Consider the following 20,233-nt stretch of genomic DNA (forward strand, 5'->3'; position numbering starts at 1 on the left):
GTGTACTCACACAAAAGCAGGATGCATGGCTGCAGACACCACAGTACTCATTCCAGACTGGGGCAAATGAAGGCACAGAGGGAGGCACACCCATGTTTTCCAAAGCGTTCACTCATTTTGTTCCCTTGGTATTTGGGTGCAGAACTCGAGACACCTAACGCCTTATTTTCAGAAGGTCTGAGTGCCTCCAGCTTCCACTGACTTCTGAAAATATCTGACTTTAACTCTCTTAAGATGGACACACAAAAATGCAGGCACCTGAAGTCAGTGGATACTTTTGAAACTCAGTAACGCAGCAAGTCAATGACAGAAATCACTATTTATTTATGTCTTTATTATAGTACCTAGGGGCCCCAGCCAAGATCATTGTGCCAGGTGCTGTACAGACACATAGAAAAAGACAGTCCAGCCCTGAAAAAATTACAATTTAAATAGACAAGATAGACAAATATTGGCAGGGGAAACAGAGAGAGGCTAAGTGACTTGCCCAGCATCATACAGCAGGCAGTTATCAGAGCCCCACACTGCCTTCATAGAAACGGAAACCGTAGGCCTGATTCTCATCTCACTTCCACCAATTTTAGATTGGCATGACTCTTTTGAGTTCACGGAGTGCGTCTACTTAACCTTAAATGGGTACATGGAGGAACCGACAGTCCTTAAATTTTGCCTTGGGATGGGGCATTAAGGGTAGTGCAGCATCGCAACCACCCCTCACCCTCTGTAGAGCCATGCAAGATGCAGTGGCCAGAGATGATCTGGCTCCAAGTATTAGTTGTGGATAACTGAGGCACATCTGTGATGGCCTTTCCCTTACCCATAATGCAGAGTGTAAAGGCAGATTTTGAGGCCCTTGTAAACTGAGGCTGCAGTTCCAGGCTGGTCTCATTAACGGCCAGTCATGAAGCTCTGTTTTAAATCCCTTTCTCTATTCTCTTCCTAGGTGGCCTGGGTGGAGGGGCAGTGCACGTGCACGGCACTGGGTTTGCTCCAGGAAACACCTCCGTAACCATCTGTGGCGCTCCCTGTGAAATTCTAGGTGACACCACGACGACCGATGTGAGCTGCCTGGCCCCGCGCTTGGACGGTCAGTTAACATGTTGGGATGGATAATGAACCCTCCTAAAATCTATCCCCGACCTCAAACCACATGTCCTGAATTCCCATTGCAAAAAATCCTAGCGCAAATGAGGAGAGGGGCACCTCTGATGGCCCAAAAACTGCTATGGGGAAGGGAGAGGAGCCAACATGGCAACAGCCACCACATCCTGACCCTCATCCAAAATCCCACTGATGTCAATGGGAGTCTTTCATTGATGTCAGTGCGCATGGATCAGGCCCTCTCTGGAAACACCACATGGTCACTGCTTTGTGAGTGTGTGGGAGATGTGATAAGAGATGGTACATGGCTGGATGACAGCCTGTCTCTGCAGCATCATTCCCATGGGAACAACCCAGCAGAAGCACTTGCACCTTTCTTCTCTGGATGGCAGGAGGTAGGGAACTGGGGGGGAGGAGACTACGGCATGCATGCATGCAGGGTCTTGTTATTGGCATAGCAGTAGCTTCTGCAGGCCAGGGCCCGATGTGTTAGGCAGTCTACAAACATATGGCAAAGAGATGGTCCTGCCCCGAGGGGCTTACAGTGCAAGCTACTCTAAGGGTAGCTCAAAGAGTAGGTTGGAGGGGCTAAGTGAATACCCTGAGATCTGTATGTAACATGGACAGACCCTGGTTGTTGGTGGGCGGGATCAAACCTGGGACCTCTGGAGCTACGTGCCTCTTAACTAAGGCTGTAGCAGACTCATTAATCTCTAAGTGTTCTCAGTGCTACTAGAGGAGACAGAGCACCACATCCAGGACGTGTGTTACATATGTTTCCTAGCTGAGGAAGGGTGTCTGAAGCTTTAGAGACTCTCTAGTTGATATCCCGGGTGAGCCCCGACTTGAAACACCGACAGACTCTGGTCATCGGGGAGTGGGATCGAACCTGGGACCTCTGGCGCTAAATGCATGAGCCAAAAGGCACATGGGCCTTAGATAAGGCTGTAGCAGACTCATTAATCTCTAAGTGGTCTCAGTGCCACTAGAGGGGATAGAACACCACACCCAGGAGGTGTGTGGGTTACATGTAATATTTCTTCAAATTCTAGAGACCTCCCTGAGGTCAAAAGTCCATGGCCCCTGCTCCTCCATGGATCTATAAATCCCTCCCACCCTATGGGGTGATGCTATGAGAGTATCTGTGACTGCCAACTTGTGGAATTCCCACTTGTCATTTTGCCTCATCCTCTGAGTTTCTCGATAAGCAATCTCAAAATACAAACCAAAACTGTGTGTGTTTGGATGTGGGCAGAATGAACCTGAGATACTGTAAATAATCACTTATTTAAACAGGATTTGGGAACAATCCTAGGAACTTTCCTTTAAGCTCTGTCCTGGGAACTGGGATATCTCATGTTAAAAGACTCAGTGCTTGACTACCGGGATGAGGGGAGGAGGAGACTGGTTATTCAAGAAAAAGAAATAGAATAAAATACAATAAAATGATTGAGACTATGAAAACATGAAGAACGGTGTTTCTAAATTTATTGTGCTTTGGACCATTGCTGAGGTGGCAAGAATATGCTTGTCCAGACAATACTTCAAATGGGCACTAGATGTCAGCAAGCGAATGCTGAATGATTGTATCAAAGAATTTCTTGGTTATTTAGTTTGGGGAATTGAGTTGGGTAGGTTGCACTTCCCACTAAACAGACACACAAGACTTTCCCTTGTTTATTGCTCAGCTCCTGCTGAATTAAGATATTTATCTCATATCCTACCAAATATGCCATTGAGAAGGCTAACTTCTCTCTCTCTCTCTCTCACCTACCCTCTACCAGTGATGATCTGTTACACTTAGAAAAATATTTGTTTTTTTCTGGTCAAGCAAAACAAACTAAAACACAAACTCACACTAGTTTAGAGCCAAGTAGATATTTGCAATGCTGGTATAGGCACATAAACATATAAAATGTTTGTGTACACAAACTCAAACGCGTTCATATCTCGCAAACACACCACAAAGGGTAAAATAGCCTGATATTCATATTTTGATTATAATTATATTTTCAGGTGATATTTTTAGATGATAATTGGCCTGCCAAAGATCTTTTTAATCTAGCCTCACATCTGCTGTTTACTTGGTACTATTCTCTGGGAGTTTGACATTTGTGATGTGCTGGCTGGCCCCTACCAGCTAGACTAGTGATGCATTCCTCTGTTACATCACATCCTGCTGCAGAAATACCTCCCCTTCATGTATTTTTATGACACACACACACACACACACACACACACACACACACACACACACACACACACACACACACACACACACACACAGCCTTTGGATGATTCCACCAACTGCAAATATTTTTTTTAAGTCATGGCATGTGAGTTTCCTTTTATTTTTAATATTGTTCTTGCTGCTTATCTATCTAAGGTACTTATTAGTGAGAGATCCTGGGTGTTGAATAAAAGAACAGGAGTACTTGTGGCACCTTAGCGACTAACAACTTTATTAGAGCATAAGCTTTCGTGGGCTACTGCCCACTTCTTCGGATGCATATAGAGTGGAACATATATTGAGGAGATATATATACACACATACAGAGAGCATGAACAGGTAGGAGTTGTCTTACCAACTCTGAGAGGCCAATTAAGTAAGAGGAAAAAAAAATTTTTTTTGGAAGTGATATAGTTGATGGGTCCCCAGGCAGTCCTCGGACTGCCGATACCAGCAGGGAATGTGGGCTGGTGGACCCCAGTTGACCCGAAGCCCGGACCCCAAAGCTCCTAATTGGAGGAGATGCCCCGCCTCTCTGATTGGCTCGGTGTTGCTCTTTAAGCCAGAAGGAGGCACAGGAAGTTCTTGGAGCAACTAGGTGAATCCCTAGCTGAGTGCTACATGAGACCTTGCCCTCTCACCTGATTCCTGATCTTTGCCTGGCTCCTGCCTTCCTGCCTTGTTCCAGATCCCTGCTTCTGTGCCCCCCCTTCCCCTGGCTACTGTCTCCAGCTCCAACCCATGGCCTGACCCCTGGCTCCATCTCCGGCTCTGACCCCTGGCTCTGGCGCCTGACTCCTGCTCTGGTGACTACATCTGACCACCACTGCCCTGACCACTAGGACTGACTTCCCGGTCCACGGCAGTTTGCTTGGAAAACCAACCTCTCTGAGCAGGTCCGGCTCCTTATCCCAGGGAGTACTGGCTCCAGATGGATAACCAAGCTGTGCAGCATGGTTTTCACAGCTGATTGTCAAGAATCGGGCACTGCAGGAGTAAGTTCATCGTGCTAGCAGACACTTTTGCGCAGCCTACCGTTGAAAACAACACCTCCTTGGGAACTGTCTGAGAAGCCAGTAGGCTGGAGAAGCTGAAGTTTAATTAATCCCATGTCAGAGTGAGATCTTATATAGCAGATGTTCCAGATACAACAAAGCCTAAAACATGGTGGCAGTGGTAATCCAGTCCTAGACAGTGGGGAGACCATTCAGAGCTGCACTGCAGAGAGCAGAATACTTCTGTGAGAATACAGTTTGCTTTATAAGACAAGGCTGATAACAGAAAAATGGAGGGTCTGAAGCCTCTGCAAGCGAAGAATTTAGTTCAGGCATGGAAGAGCTGGAAAGAGGAATTTAACCCCGCTGGAAGATAAAGAAGATGTTGTGAAAATAAAACTGTTTCATTACCTGATTGGAGAAAAAAGGAGAGAGGTAAGTGAAATTCTGTGTGGACATTTCCCAAGCTCAGAACACCTTAAAAGCAATAACGGGCTGTTTTGGTACTCTCTCTAACCCCAGGAAGAATGAAATGGTGGAAAGCTATCATTTCTTGACTTGGGATCAAGCAGCTGGAGAGGCTATAGATGAATAAAGCACTGATTTAAAAATGTTAGCAGCCAGATGCAGTTTGGGAAATATTAAAGATTCATTGATAAGAGACCGGATAGTGTGACCAGATATGAGACTTACAAGTATGGAATTGGCTGCTGAGGGAAGCGGACTTGACTTTGGGGAAAAGCTTTGTCCATGCCATACATAAGAAAGAGAAATCAAAACCAGATCCAACATCAGTAGATGACAATGCTACAGACACACGTCAATACTGTGGGAGAAACCATGAAAGACAGAAAGAAAAGTGTCTAGCTTGTGAGGAAAAAATGCCATATCTCTGACAAAATGTAATCATTTTGCAGCCAAGTGTTTGTGTTTTCCCCAGAGAGAAGAAAAAACAAATCCAAGGTACACACAGTAACTAAAGAGAGCAACAATGAGTATGAGGACATTGTATGAGTGACCGAACAGATGATAAACATAGTGCAAGAAGACCCTTGTAAGCACCAGAAACAGTTGTATGCAGGCAGGTTATTTGGGAAGAAAGTGATACAATTTCAATTAGATTGATTGGGATAATGTTACAACTTGTGCCACAGTCTGGTGAACCCAGACATATGGTTGGAAGAGACCAACCAGCTGTTAACAATGTACAACCAGATCACATTAAAACCCATTGGGGAAATGTAAAATTAAATTAGGAAATCCAAGAAAAAAAATACAGACTGGACTTTGTAGTCATAGGCGATAAGACAGCATTTTTGCTTTTGGGCAGCAAGACTGTCTAAACCACGAACTGGATAAAAGTACAGTTCCAGAACATAATGAAAGTGGATAGCAAGATGACTAAGATACATTGGATAATATTACCTTGGACTAGGAGATGATACAGAGGGAGTATCAAGATATGTTTCAGGGAGATGGACAGTTAGATGGTGTTTATAAAACATAGATTGACACCAGTGTGAAGCCAGTTAAATTGCCAAAAAAGGAAAGTACCTATTGCATTATGACAGCCATTGAAAGACGAACTGCAGAGCTTACAGAACTATGGAATTATTCATCCTGTAGAGAAGAACACAAACTAGAAAAGCAGTCTTGTGGTGGTAAGAAAGCCATCTGAAAAGCTGAGAATATGCATAGACCCAAAGACTTTAACCAAAGCTTTGAAATGGAGCCATTCCCCTCTGCCTACAATGGAGGACATATTAACAGATCTGTCTAAAGAGAGACTTTTTACAGAATGCGATATGAAAAATGGATTCTGGCACATTGAATTGGATGAAAAGTCCAGTTACTTGACAACTTGTGCAACTCCACTTGGGAGATAGTGATGGTTAAGGATGCCAATGGGAATCAGTTCAGCACCAGAGGTATTCCAGAGCAGTCTGGAAGTATTGGAGGGCTTGATGGGAATCTGGACAATAGCAGTTGTGTTGATAGTGGGAGAGGATGATGATCCAGAAAAAGCTCAATGAGATCATAACTACACATTGCTACATTTCTTTTACAGAGATGCAGGGAAAAAATAATAAATTGAACTTGGACAATCTCAAGTTGAGAGTAACTAAGGTGCCATACATTGAACATTTGTTGACCTCCAAAGGCCTGAAGGTAGACACAGAGAAAATAAGGGCAATTAAAGAAATGCCAAGACCCAATGATGTTAAATGAGTCCAAAAATACCTGGGAATGATCAGTTATTTGGGAAAGTTTTTCAACTGTCTGTCTGAGATCTGTGAGATCTTGAGACAGCGGACACATTGAGACACCTCATAGGAGTGGACGGACCAAAAAGAGCAAGCATTCTGGAAAGTAAAAGATTATTGGGAAGGCTCCCATTTTGAAATATTACAACGCAGATGAACCCCTGATGCTGCAGTATGACACATCCAAGTTGGGCCTAGGAGATACCATGCTGCAAGGGGGACAATCTGTTCTATTTGCAGCAGTGCATTGCCCGTGACAGAGAAGGACTCTTCTCATATTGAAAAAGTTGTTAGCAAAACTCTTTGGAATGGAAAAAATTTCACCAATACATTTATGATCACACTTCCCGCAGCTCCCAGTGGCCGGGAATGGTGAACTGCGGCCACTGGGAGCTGCGGGGGGCCGTGCCTGTGGTTGGTCAATGTAAACCAAATGTCTCGCGCTCCGCCAGCGGATTACCCTGATGGGCCACATGCCGAAGGTTGCTGACCCCTGGTCCAGAGCAACAGAGGCCTGGATTGATAATTGATTGTGGGGCAGTGGGAAGAAAGACGAGAGGCATTGTCACAGTTGTGCCTCCCACTATCGAGTCCTGCTTCTCAAGTCAAGCAGTTGCAGGTTATTCTGGCCTGCCAATCTTAACTTGTGTTTCTACTGTGGCAAACTGGTTTATTATATTTCTGGTTGTTGTATGAGGAATCCAAACCTAAGAGACCCAGGAAAAAAAGTCAGTCCAGGCCCCAAAAACGAGGCTGGCCTGGGAACCTTGACAAAATGTTTCCCTGAGTTTTGAGCCATGGACCTATCCAGAACACGTGCTGAACTCTGCCAGCCAACACCGCATTTACAACTACTGGATGAGTACGTGTCCCAGCATGCTCCCTTCCAATTCCTCCACAGCAGCCCCTCATAGATTCAGGTCAGATCCCCCTAAGACCCAGGCCCCTTCTGGACCTAGCAGAGACAGTTGATGGGTTCCCCCATTCTCCTGTCTGGTGGACACAGAAACTGTACCTCTGGTCACCATTGAAGAGCCAGGGCCGGCTCCAGCTTTTTTGCCAAGAGGGACTGGGACCCACCGCCGAATTGCTGCCGAAGACCCAGACATGCCGCCCCTTTCCATTGGCTGCCCCAAGCACCTGCTTCCTTCGCTGGTGCCTGGAGCCAGCCCTGCGAAGAGCCCAGAAAGACACTTCAGTTCAGTGCTATTCACTCCTGGCATTTTCCCCTGATCTTGGGTATTTCTTGGCTGACCCTCCGTAACACACTCATCCTCTGGCACAAACTAAAGGTCATTTTCTCTCCAGAATACTATGAGAGCTGAGGACAAGTGGAAGACCACCTTTCAAACCCACTGTGGACACTATCTCACGATGCCTGTCGTTTTGACCAATGCCCCAGAATCCTTGGCTGAGAGCTACATCAGACCATGACCTCTCACCTGAGTCTTGATCCCTGCTTTGTTCCACATCCCTGCTTCTGTGCCCCACCCAATTCTGGCTCTGAATCTTGGCCTGACTCTGGCACCATCCCCATCATCTCTCATAACAATATCAAGACATTGATTACTCTCATCTCCACTCCATTACTCTGTCAATGACCCCAGCTTCCATCACCCATTAGTACATTTTTAAACAAGCATCTTTGTGCTTTCTACCATGCTGCCTTTCACGTTTGGAAAGAACTCCATGTAAACGTCTGCAAAGCCACCTCATTGTTCTTCCTGAAAACTCTCCTCTGCCATGATGTCTAAAAAAACCTCAACAATGGTTATACAGCTGGTGTGCTTTGACCACTGTTCCTTATGCTGATCAGTATTTTCTCATTGCTACCTTATGCTCTGTCTTCATAGAATCATAGAAGATGAGGGTTGGAAGAGACCTCAGGAGGTCATATAGTCCAACCTCCTGCTGAACTGGTGACCAACACCAACTAAATCATCCCAGCCAGGGCTTTGTCAAGCCAGGCCTTAAAAACCTCTAAGGATGAAGATTCCACCACCTCCTAGGTAACCCATTCCAGTGCTTCACCACTCTCCTAGTGAAATAGTTTTTTTCCTAATATCCAACCTAGACCTCCCCCACTGCAACTTGAGACCATTGTTTCTTGTTTTGTCATCTGCCACCACTGAGAACAGCCTAGCTCCATCCTCTTTGGAACTCTGCTTCAGGTAGTTGAACGCTGCTATCAAATCCCCCCTCACTCTTCTCTTCTGCAGACTAAATAAGCCCGGTTCCCTCAGCCTCTCCTCATAAGTCATGTGCCCCAGCCCCCTAATCAGTTTCATTGCCCTCCACTGGACACTCCAATTTGTCCCCATCTTTTCTGTAGTGGGGGCCCCAAAACTGGACACAATACTCCAGATGTGACCTCACCAGTGCTGAATAGAGGGGAATAATTACTTCCCTCGATCTGCTGGCAATGCTCTTATCTACCTGTTGTCTATTGTTTTATGCCTGGATTGTGATAAACTCTGAGGCAGGGATTGCTCAGTTTATATGTGTTTGAACTGGTCCTAGAACAATGGTATCCTGCTTAGAGCTTGGCAGGAAATGCTTTTCCTGTCCTATGAACGTTTTCCAGATTTTAGACATTTTTCTCATCCCAACTCTGGATTAAAAAGTCGAAATTTCAAAAAACGTTTTCGAACTGACAATCTGAAATTTTTGGGGTCAATCAAGTGTTGTGTTTTGATCATTTCAAAATAGTCCACTGTCAACCATTTTTAATTAAAATAATTATTTGTAGTACAATTAGCTTAAATTTTGAACTGAAAAGTCCTTTTGAGCAATTTTTTGTTTTGAAAACATCAGAAGGGGACATCTTGGAAACCTTTTTCAACATGTTTTTCAAGTCAAGAAATTTGTCGAAGCTGGCCCTTTCACGCGAAAGTTTCAGTTTCAACAAATCGGCATTTTTAAAAACAAAAAAGTTTCACTGAAAAATTCCCAACCAGCTTTGGTCCTGATCTCTGATGAGCCATAGAAATGCAAACAACAATCACTGGCACAAGACCATCCTTCCTTTCAGCTATTCATTGTTTGAGTGCTAGCTGGGTGGAGATCGTCCCAGAGCTATATGAAACCCTCAGGGTTTTGAATGAATTTTGTTCTCTGGTTTATATTCCTGTAGGCCCATAAACCTCTTCCCACCTGACTTTCAGCTCACAAAACCCATCCTTTAAAAAACAAACAAACAAACCTCTTAAAGCAAATTAATAAAACCCCCAAACCCATTGAGTTAAAATCATGCAAAGCCTCAAGTGTCACACAGATTCCAAGCAAAAGCTCCAAATTCACTGCAAATCCATTCCTTTGAAAAGCCTGCAAAGCTCTGTTGATGCTTTGACTGAACCAGGGCTGAGCTTCAAATCTGCAATGAACTTTATCACCAGACCACATTTCCTGGTGAAAGGTTCACAGTCGGTTTGTGCTTTCCATCCCAACAGCTTTCCCCAATGTGAACCTCGGTCTCCAAACGGTGAAAGGCTAATTGCATTAGCCCACTCAGACCCCCAGTGTGTTGAGCACAACACTCTCTTCATGACGTGCAGATCACGCCACAGGAACAATAGTGTAGCGAATGTTCCCTTTCCGCTGAACAATCGAGGATCTGAGCACATACTGCACATACAACACATGCTGGGTTGAAGTAAGCAAACAATGGCCCATCTCCTCCAGGCAGCAGTTATGCCCGTCCCCTTAGCTAATCACTGGCTTGCTTTTGTCCCCCACAAGGGGTCACTTTATTCTAAAGAGCACCTGGATAGATACTGCCAAAGGATCATAATTATCCACACAGATAAAAGAGATCAAACCCAACGGGCAGAGTCATAAATAGATCATATGGATCATGAGAATGGATTGTTGTGGTTCCCAAAGGGTTAGGCTGGGAAAATAATCATGACCCTTCTGCCATGGAAGGCAATAGCAAAACTCCCATTGATTTCAGTGGCACAGCACATGGTTCTAACTTGCATCAGTGCCAATGCTTATGTGGGCGAGTATTTTTTTTCCCCTTCTGTCTTTGCAGCGTCCTTGGCCGTTCTCTGTGGCCTGACCCATCCTTCAGAAGACTGCAAAGGAGCTGGGACCACATACATCCAGTGTGATGTCCATATCACAGCAGGAGCGTACAGCCTAGCAGAAGCCAGGCCTTACATATACCTGTGTGACGACGACTCTCTGCTGGATAACAGGACAAAAGTCAACTCACCCCAGGCACTTTTTGCTGGCCTCTTTTTCAGGTTAGCCCTGGCTCTATCCCACAGCAGTGTGGGCCTGGTGCTGTTCAGCGTCTCCCAGAAGACACTTAGTGTTTGCAGAGTTGGGCGATGGAGAAGGTGGATTTCTATTTCCTAGGTTGGTGTGCTCCACTGGGTTGTGAAATCCATTCAGTGTGCATATCAAAGCATCTGCCCCCCACATCTTTTAAAGCATTCAAGAGACCTCAGAAAATCCATCTAGTAAACAGCCCGCTTTGTTCCTCTTTAGATTTTAATATTTATCTTCTGATCCAAAGCAACATCTGGTGAATGCCAAGGGGGGAAAGGATTAGTCATTATGAAAACCAGAAGGGATTTTTTCTCCCCCCTTCACCTCTCCAAAGAGATTCATGGGTAAAAAGTTGCAGAGGATCTGGCAGGCTGTATGTTGTTTACTCAACAAGGGTGCACAGACAGTTACTGTAGCTTTAGGCTTTGGAAACCATGGGCCAAATTTGCTGGTGTAAATTGGAACTACTCCATTGAAGTTAATGGAACTACGCCAGTTTACACCCGCAAAGAATTTAGTCCTATAAGTTTATGGTGGGGGTGGAGCGAAAAGAATAAGAGAAGGAAACTTTCCCATTTGTTTTTTTTTTAAGTCCTTCTTCCTAACCAAATAGATAAACAGACCATAACCAGGTTATTGGCCCAAGATTTTCTGTAAACTAAGCCAAACTCTCAGCGGATGTAAATTGGCATCATACCATTGATTTCAGTGGCACTATTCTGATTTACACCAGCAGAAGATCTGGCCCCATCTTCTCCTGTTGCAAGATACAAGTTAATCAATGGGAGTCACTTAAACCCCGAGATGAGAGCAGCAGGCATTACAGTATGTGTTTAACAAGGAGGACAAGACTGCTATTGTGCAAATGTTTTTCCAAAACCCGAAAACCACGTGAAACTAGCCTGGTTTGAGGTTTCTGGGCTTTGAATCTCCTCTTGCTCACATCAGTATAAAGCAGCGTAACTTCCCTGGAGTCAACTGATTTACATTTGTATAAAGTCAGTGCGGTCAGAAGCGAATCAGATTCCTTGGGGCAGATCCTGGAGCTATTTCTCATTTACACCAGCTAAGGATCTGTGCCATTGCTTTTTATTATTTCTGATTTCCATAGCACCAGATTATTCTAGACACTTAACAGACACAAATAAATACATAGGGTCCTGGTTCTTCTCTCCCTTATACCTGGTTTACACCTGGGTAATTCCATCGACGTGGATGCTCCAGTGCTCTATGCCTGGTTTGCAGTGGTGTCAGAGAAGATCAAGCCTACCATCCCTACTTTAGTGGGTTTGCCCACACAAGGCACTGGAGAATCAGGTCTATAGTCAGGGCTTCAGTGTTTGGCTCATAGAATCCAGAAAGGGAGAAAAGACCTTTGAGGTCATTCAGTCTCTCTCCCTGCCAACTCATATAGTTCAAAGCCATGCTTTGTCTAGTCTAGTTATAAATGTCCCAGAAGGTGGTGCTACCATCATTTCCATCTCCATCGACCCAGCAGTGTCTATGTCACCACTTAGGTCAGCTTAACTGCATCGCACAGGGTGTGAATTTTCTCACAGCCTGGAGTAATTTAGTTAAGCCAACCTAACTTTGTAGTAAAAAGTACAAGGAGTACTTGTGGCACCTTAGAGACCAACAAATTTAGTTGAGCATAAGCTTTCATGGGCTAAAGCCCACTCCATCAGATGCATGTAGTGGAAAATACAGTAGGAATGCTGCAAGTTCACATCCCCATTTACTATGCTAAATAATTCCTCTCTCCATTTGGTGCTTATGTAACATCAACAGACCCCAGTTGTCAGTGGGCGGGATCAAACTTGGGGCCTCTGGAGCTAAATGCATGAGCCTCTACTGCATGAGCTAATAGCCAGCTGGCTGTTAGTTAAGGCTGCAGAACAGACACAATCTCTCTCTCTGAGGGTACGTCTACACTACCCGCCAGATCAGATCAGCGGGTAGTGATCGAACTATCGGGGAACGATTTATCACATCTAGTGTAGACGTGATAAATCGATCCCTGATTCTCTGCCGTCGACTCCTGTACTCCACCGCGGTGAGAGGGGGAAGCGGAGTCGACGGGGGAGCTGCGGCAGTCGACCCAGCGCCGTAAGTAGGCGAGGTAAGTCAACCTAAGATACGTCGACTTCAGCTACGATATTCTCGTAGCTGAAGTTGCATATCTTAGGTCGATCCTCCCCCTCCCCGCCTCCCCAGTGTAGACGTGGGCTGAGTGCCACTTTTTTAGATGGGATAGAAAACCACACCCAGGAGATGTGTGGGTTACACTTACACTCTTCCAGTATTATAGATTTGTTATTAGAGCTGGTCAAGTATTTCCTGACAAAACTTGGCTTGTTGGAAAATGCTAATTTGTGGAACCCGAAATAATGTGTGGGAAAGGGTCAGTTATGAAGAATCTCCCAATTCCAAAATTGCAATTTGTTGAAATGACCCTTTTCAACGTTTTCAAAACAAAAAAGTTTCATTTTCCTGTTCAAAATGACTTTGTGTCTAAACTTTAATTAATTTATACTTTAAAAAAAGGTAATACATAAAAAGTCACAATTTGAAACAAAAGCTTCTGAAATTAATGAACCAAAACATTTTGATTGACCTGATCTTTTTTTTCCTCCTGATTATCTGTTTGTGGAAGTGTTCGATATTTTGGCTTTTTATCCAGACTCCGGATGAGAAAAATATTCAAAATTGTGAAAAATTTTGTGGGATTTGACAGCCATTTCCTATCCAGCTCTAACTGTTATCTTCCTCTAGTGATCGCGTCTTTTCACACCCCAGTTTCACACTGGCTTCAATGAACCTACTCCTGATTTCCACTAGTGTAACCATGAGGACTGTCAGACCCATATGTGTTTAATTCTTAGTGCCAAATCCAGCTTTCATTGAACAGAATGCAAGTTTTGCAATTGATGTCAGTGGGATCAGGATGTGACCCTTAACCTTCAGTTTGTCCCTCCAGCTCTGATTATTTTTGTTGCACTTCTTTAAGCTCACCATTTCGTTAATCATTGTGCAGCAGTGAGATGCCCAGAAATGAAGTAACTGTTACCGTTGTGGTTAACCCAGGATCATACAGAGTGTGTCCATTACCTATAAATTAATTCCCAATGTAAGATCAGATTAAACTCCCATTCCTGTCTCTTGCGAGAGCCCCATTGACTTCCATTCAAGCTGGATGCAGCCCTTAGTTTGTTTATCGCATTGGATATAGCCATCTCCCCATAAAAATGTTGGCTATTTAAAGAATACATTTTTTCCTTGCAGCAGAAAATATGATGCAGCCTTGAAAGATACCCTCATCCCATTAAATTACTGTACAGGACAAGAATAGTTCTCAAAGTGTTGCTATCACGAAGCTAATGCTGTTCCTTAAGGCTGACTTTCTGTTGTTGATGTGGTGGAGGGAGTGATTTATTTAAATAAATAAATAAATACAAAATCATTGTTAAAATGGCTCCGATACCTGCAACGGTTTTTGTTAACGCAGCTCTGTCTTTAATACACCACCAATTGTGCTAAAAAATGGCAATGAAACAAACATCCCCCAAACCCACTGCCATGGCTGCTGTCTCCTTGAACAATGGCATGGTTTGAAAACTGCAGATTCATCAGTTGGTTGGGATCCTGGTACTCCCAAGCAAGTTAAGGGCCAGATTTTCAGATGGGTTGATTTCACTTAGGGTAAGCCACTAACCCGCTTTGGCCCTTTTGTCAATCTGGCCCGAGGTGCATCGTAGAACAATGTTGTAGCTTATCTCTTTTTAGCCCCCCATCATGTAAGTTACATCAGCTTAAACCCTTACCTGTTATTTCTGAATTTGCTCTGAGAAAAGAGTTTGGTTGTCTCCATCCAAATTCCCAGTGACTAGATACCCGCATCGCAAAAACTACTGCCAAATAGATTGAATTGACTTAGCAGGCTTGAGTCGCCATTGCCTTGTACCTCGTGTCACCATTTATACCTGTGTACAATGGGCGTATAATATGCCCAATTCAGAGTGGTAAGCATTTTGGAGCTGGTGTAAATGACTGCACAGGGTGAAAGGCGGTGGAGAATCAGGCCCAGTTCTCTTCTCTGTAATAGGTACAGTGGCTGAGATAGACTGCCTTTGGGTTGAGGTTGAGTAGTACTGCTGCCCACTGTGTTGGGATGGGTTTGTGGATAAACCGGGGACTTCATTTTTCTGAAATCAGATCTAAATTCACACACAAATCCACAAACGCATTCACTGAATTTTTTGGGCGGGAAAGGAAGAGAGTTGGGGGAAAGGAATGCAAATTGCAGCCAGACGTGAAAATGGGACGTCTACTTCCTGGGCCTGATCCAAAGCACAGTTAAGTAACTGGGAGGCTTTCCACTGCTTTCAAGGGACTTGGAATCAGACCTTCACAGCTCCCCATAGTAAAATGCTACCAAAGTGAGCAGCTGTCAGCAGCAAGACCCAGTAAGAACACCCTTTACCTATTACCTTTGCTGCTCCTTCTTCTCTCTGTGTGACAGAAGCCTTTGGAGCAAGTGTCTTCGTGTAACTGGCACATATATCGAATCTGCTTAGTCTGGGCTGTTAAGTAAGTTTAATTAATTTACTAAGTTAATGTTCCAGTGCTAGCAACAAAGCATCATTGCAATCAGCTGGGGAGCAGGAATTGGAACCCTAAATGAGCTCATTTTTTCACAGTTGGAATTAGGGACCAGTTAGCCAGTTGTGTGGTTTTCCAATTTCTCCGCTTGCCCTAAGGGAGTAGCAAGTTATTCATTCCCCATTGCTAAGTGTGAATAAGATCGGGAAAGGGGGGTGGGGGGGATCCAGACAAACCCTGCTCGGTGTATGCTTCCATCTTTGACTCTCACAGTGGCAATTCCTTAGTCCTTATCTGCACTTACCTCCTTCCCTTGGTCCTGGAAGAGCATTTGCTAGCATTTGTGACTGTTTTGTGAAGCTGAAAGGCATCACTGAGAGATATTTACTGCATGTGTTGTCATCAGGAGGGTTTGCAGATAAAGGGTGGGGGGAAACAAATAAACAATAAAAGAATGGAAACAAAATTACAGAAATTTGCAAAGTTTGACAAATGGTGGGCAGGAGTTGCCACAAGCTAATGGCTTGCAATGATTAATAAGAGTAAAAATAATTGCATTTCATTAAGATTGATGACACCCCATTTAACCTCCCTTCTCGTTTCAGCCCTAAAGTGGAAAGAGATGAAGTTCTCATCTATAATAGCTCCTGTAACATTACCATGGAAACTGAGGCAGAGATGGAGTGTGAGGGAGCTAATCAGCCAATTACCGCCAAGATTACTGAGATACGGAAAAACTGGGGCCAGAACACTCAGGTATAATCAAATCTTTTTTACAGACTGATTCAAACAGCTTAAAATTAAATTTGTAATATTGTGTACATTTAAAGGAAAAAAAAACAATTTAGGCTGAGCAGTGGCAATATATAATTTTAAATGCTCTCCAACTTTGAACAGCAGTTCTAATGCACAGCAGATGAATTAATGGTTAACTATGGTTAATCACATATTGATCAAATATAAATGAGGGCTGCCTTGTTTCCTTTAACTTCCTTTATAGCTTATGTCTTTTTTTTTCTTTTTAGACTCTCCTTTCTATGTACAAATGCCAGCTCTGTTCCTAATGTAGTTTCCTCCTTATCTACATCCCTTTGTCAAAGATCCCAGCTCGGGGTACTAGGAGTTCTAAGTTGCCTTTAGAGCCTGAACATTAAGCAGTGGTTCGGTCCAAATAATCTCTTTTGATGCATTTATTTGTACCTGTTTGCTCTTTGAAAGATGGGTCGGTGTGTATGAGAGAGAGAGAGTGTCATAATCAGGGAACAAAATGTATCCCTTCCGCCCTTTTTAAAAATGGTCTCAATTTTAATTGCAAATCTGTGAGCCACTTTCTTGATCTCCCTTCAAAATCTCAAGGGTGTGAAGTGGCAGAGAACACTATAGATGAAACAAATTCATCATAGCTGCTGAAGTGCAGGTGGTGTGGAGAGTTTGGTAAATGTAAAACGTCTCCTCACCCCTACCCTCACCCTAAATGTTATTTGCTCAGAATCTCCCAAACAGACTGCATGGGCGTGTCAGGCTGTGTTCAAAGCTGCTGTTCTCATGATGGTGGGAATGGCTTAGTTGTGTAAGCATGTTTGCAACACATTGGTCTGATTCGCTTTCCATTTGCACTGGTGTGATACAGGAGGAACTCTTTTGGAGTCAGTTGAGTTATAGCCATGTAAAAACTGGTGTGAGTGAGATGAGGCAGACCCCTCAATCCACTCAGCAGCATCAGCTGTGCCTTTTATGCTTGATAAATCCTCAGAGAAACAGAGTATCATGTAATCTACTGAGCATGGATGAGACCTAGAAAACAGAGGTCCTCTTTGCTCTGTGCTGATATTAAAGATTTTGTGGTAACTTTTAACCCTGCTGTTCTTGGCTGAAATTTCCACCTCCCTATCATTATGCATTGTGCCATCTAGCTGATGCCCTCCACCCCAGAAGGAGCTGCACTGCCGTGGCCTAGTGATTCCTGTATGTATTTAGAACCAAATTCTGAAGTCCTGATTGGGTCAAAATTCTCTGAATTTGGCCTGTTGTTTGTAATGCTCTTTTGGATGAAGGGTGCTAGGGTCATTACTACAGCTGAATCTCGTAAAGTGATATTGTTACTCTCCACTCCCTTAAAACATTTTAATTTTGTTAAAAGAACAGGAGTACTTGTGGCACCTTAGAGACTAACAAATTTATTAGAGCATAAGCTTTCGTGGACTAATCCACGAAAGCTTATGCTCTAATAAATTTGTTAGTCTCTAAGGTGCCACAAGTACTCCTGTTCTTTTTGCGGATACAGACTAACACGGCTGCTACTCTGAAACCTTTAATTTTGTTATTGCTCATTGTTTGAAGACTCAGTCTAGGCCAATAGTGTTGGCCTCTAGAAGGCTACATAAAACATTTTTTCCCCTTGTTGATGTTGTCTACTTTCATGTTGGCAACCACGTTTCCCTGGGCTTCTAGCCCTTTGCAGGGGCCAGGACGATTCCCCCTTTTTGTTGCTTTGTTTACTTCCTCATCTGTTAATCAGCCTGACTAATCATAATATCAGTAGTTTGCACAGCTAAGGGAAAAAGTTTCCGCTCAGCACTGCTGTGGGGCCAGCAGGGTGACCTCTTCGGACCAATCTTTGGCGGCTACTCTTTTTTTTTTCCCCCCTCCCCTAAATGAAATGCAGAACTCATTCCCAATGGTATCATAAAGCACAGGCTCTGGTGTATATGAACTACTGGGTGCTACTGGAGGGCATCAGACCTGTTCCATGACACACACAACTGTGCGTGATAGACTCTGTAGTCCCAACACTGAAAACAGATTGTTCTTTAACTCGAGTGCTTGAGGCCTGTGCTTTGGGAGCAAGAGGAGGATCCAAGTTCTGTCCCCGCTAGAGGCTGTGCTGTGCAGCATAGTGAAAATCATGAAGTCCTGGGTGGCTTGAACAAACCGAGGGGAGAGATATGCAGAAACAGGGATGCTTGGATTTTGGGTCTGCTTAATGAATCCAGAGGTGTTTTGGAAGTAGGCTTCATTTTATCCATCTCCCCCAAATTGGTGGGGTGATGGGGAGGGGGAGTTCAGATAAATGGTTTTAATTTTGGTCCCTTTCTAGTTGACAGCATCCTGTTAAGATTTATGACCCACTGCAGCTTATGCATGCTTCACGATAGAGGTTTAAATCATGTCATGCGAACTGGCCTTGCCTTTCCACTGGAAATAATGGTCCCCAGCTTCAATAGCAGACAGTAAAATGCATTAACAGCATCCTGTGTATTTGGATAATGGCACTATTAACAAGCAGCACAACATACCATAGCAGTAACAGGACTTTGCCTCTTTATAGTAAGACCTTACGCTTCCATTGCGCCTTTCAATTGAGGATCTCAAATCACTTTGCAGAGGTTGGGGCTGATCCTCAGCTGCTGTGTAGCTCCACTGACTTCATGGTCTGCTGATACACTCCAGCTGAATATCTGGACCGTTATAACAATGATCTTAGTTATATTGTGGGAATACCTAGATGCCCCAGTTGTGAACAGGGCCCCATTGTGCTGGGCGCTCGGCAGACACATAGTAGGAGACAGTCCCTGCTCCAAAGAACTTGAATTTAATATGAGGCAAGATGCAACAAATAAGTGTGACAAACAACGGCAGGCATGAGGGCAATAAAAATAGGGTCATGAGGTTGCCGGGTAGTTGTTAAACAATTGGGTAGTTCATGATGGCTCCAAATATTTCTTGAGTGAGGAAAGATGATCCAGTGATTAGGGCACAAGCTTGAGATTTGGATTCAAGTCCTTGCTCTGCCACAGACTTCCTGTGCCTTCGGTAAGTTACTTAGCCTTTCTGTGCCTCAGTTTCCCATCTTTAAAATGGGGATAACAGCATTGCCCAGCACCCTACCTTACAGAGGCATTGTGAGGTGAACTACATTAAAGACTGTGACGTGCTCTGCTATTATGGTGATGGGGGCAATATAAGTGCCCAAGAGACTTGTAAAATTATTGGTCAATTAAATCAGCTGATCCCAAATGAAGCATGAAGGTGGGAGAAAAATGTCAGACATCCTTCCTGGAAAAATCTTCAGCGTTTTCCTACCAGTTCTACTGATGCGTAAGCAAAACAGTTGTTGATTGGCTGACTCCATGTAGGTGTCACAGCAGGGACGGCCTTGGAGAGGGATTTGATGGAGTTCTTACTGATCAGCTCAAAAGGGACATTCCAAGTGTAATGGGGTTAGGGGCAGGGGTATTTTAAATGGGACCCTAATCCACCCTAACTTATCTTGGTGGGATGAGAAGCAGCCTGTGGTTCCCTGCGCTCAGCATTGCCCAGAGGAACAGGCTAGATTTAGTTCCCTGCCTGTAGGATGGTTGGGATAGTAGTAACTTCAAGGGACTTTCCTCCCTGATTTACCTAGTGAAACTACACCTGCAGGGCCCTGCCTACTGGGTCTCCAGAATACTAAGGGGTTGGGTTTAAGGCTGCAACCCAATTATCCTTCCTCTTGAGGGACCTCACAGCTGCTCGTGAGACCCCGGACTGAGCCTGAACAATGGAAACTATGATGAAGAAGCTTCCAAATCACTTTGCTCTCTCTTCACGGTACCTCCTCCCCAGTCACTCCTCTTACCCTTGTCAGATCCATCTGTGAGGTGGAGCGCTCCCACCCGCTACTAGACAGACTCCCAATAAGTAACATATCCCTAACTGGAGTAGTAGCTTTATCTTGAATCTAACCCTTAAAAAGGGGCACACGCAAAACATCAAATCAAAGAAAACAG

At 44.2% G+C, this 20,233-nt stretch overlaps 1 protein-coding gene across 3 annotated transcripts in view; it reads left to right on the plus strand.

Annotated features, from left to right (window-relative positions):
- The window catches only part of PKHD1 (PKHD1 ciliary IPT domain containing fibrocystin/polyductin), a 380,982-nt gene that overhangs the window by 87,744 nt on the left and 273,005 nt on the right, over positions 1-20,233 (plus strand). For all 3 annotated transcript variants that reach the window (XR_010599356.1, XM_065587493.1, XM_065587494.1), the window contains exons 33-35: positions 944-1,087; positions 10,624-10,837; positions 16,070-16,220. Coding sequence is in view for 2 of the 3 variants with exons in the window: in XM_065587493.1 (XP_065443565.1) it covers positions 944-1,087; positions 10,624-10,837; positions 16,070-16,220 (509 nt within the window). In the remaining variant the exon portion in view is untranslated. The remainder of the gene's footprint in view (positions 1-943; positions 1,088-10,623; positions 10,838-16,069; positions 16,221-20,233) is intronic.

The sequence above is a fragment of the Chrysemys picta genome, chromosome 3, assembly GCF_011386835.1.
Source record: "Chrysemys picta bellii isolate R12L10 chromosome 3, ASM1138683v2, whole genome shotgun sequence".
In the NCBI taxonomy this organism is placed as follows: domain Eukaryota; kingdom Metazoa; phylum Chordata; order Testudines; family Emydidae; genus Chrysemys; species Chrysemys picta.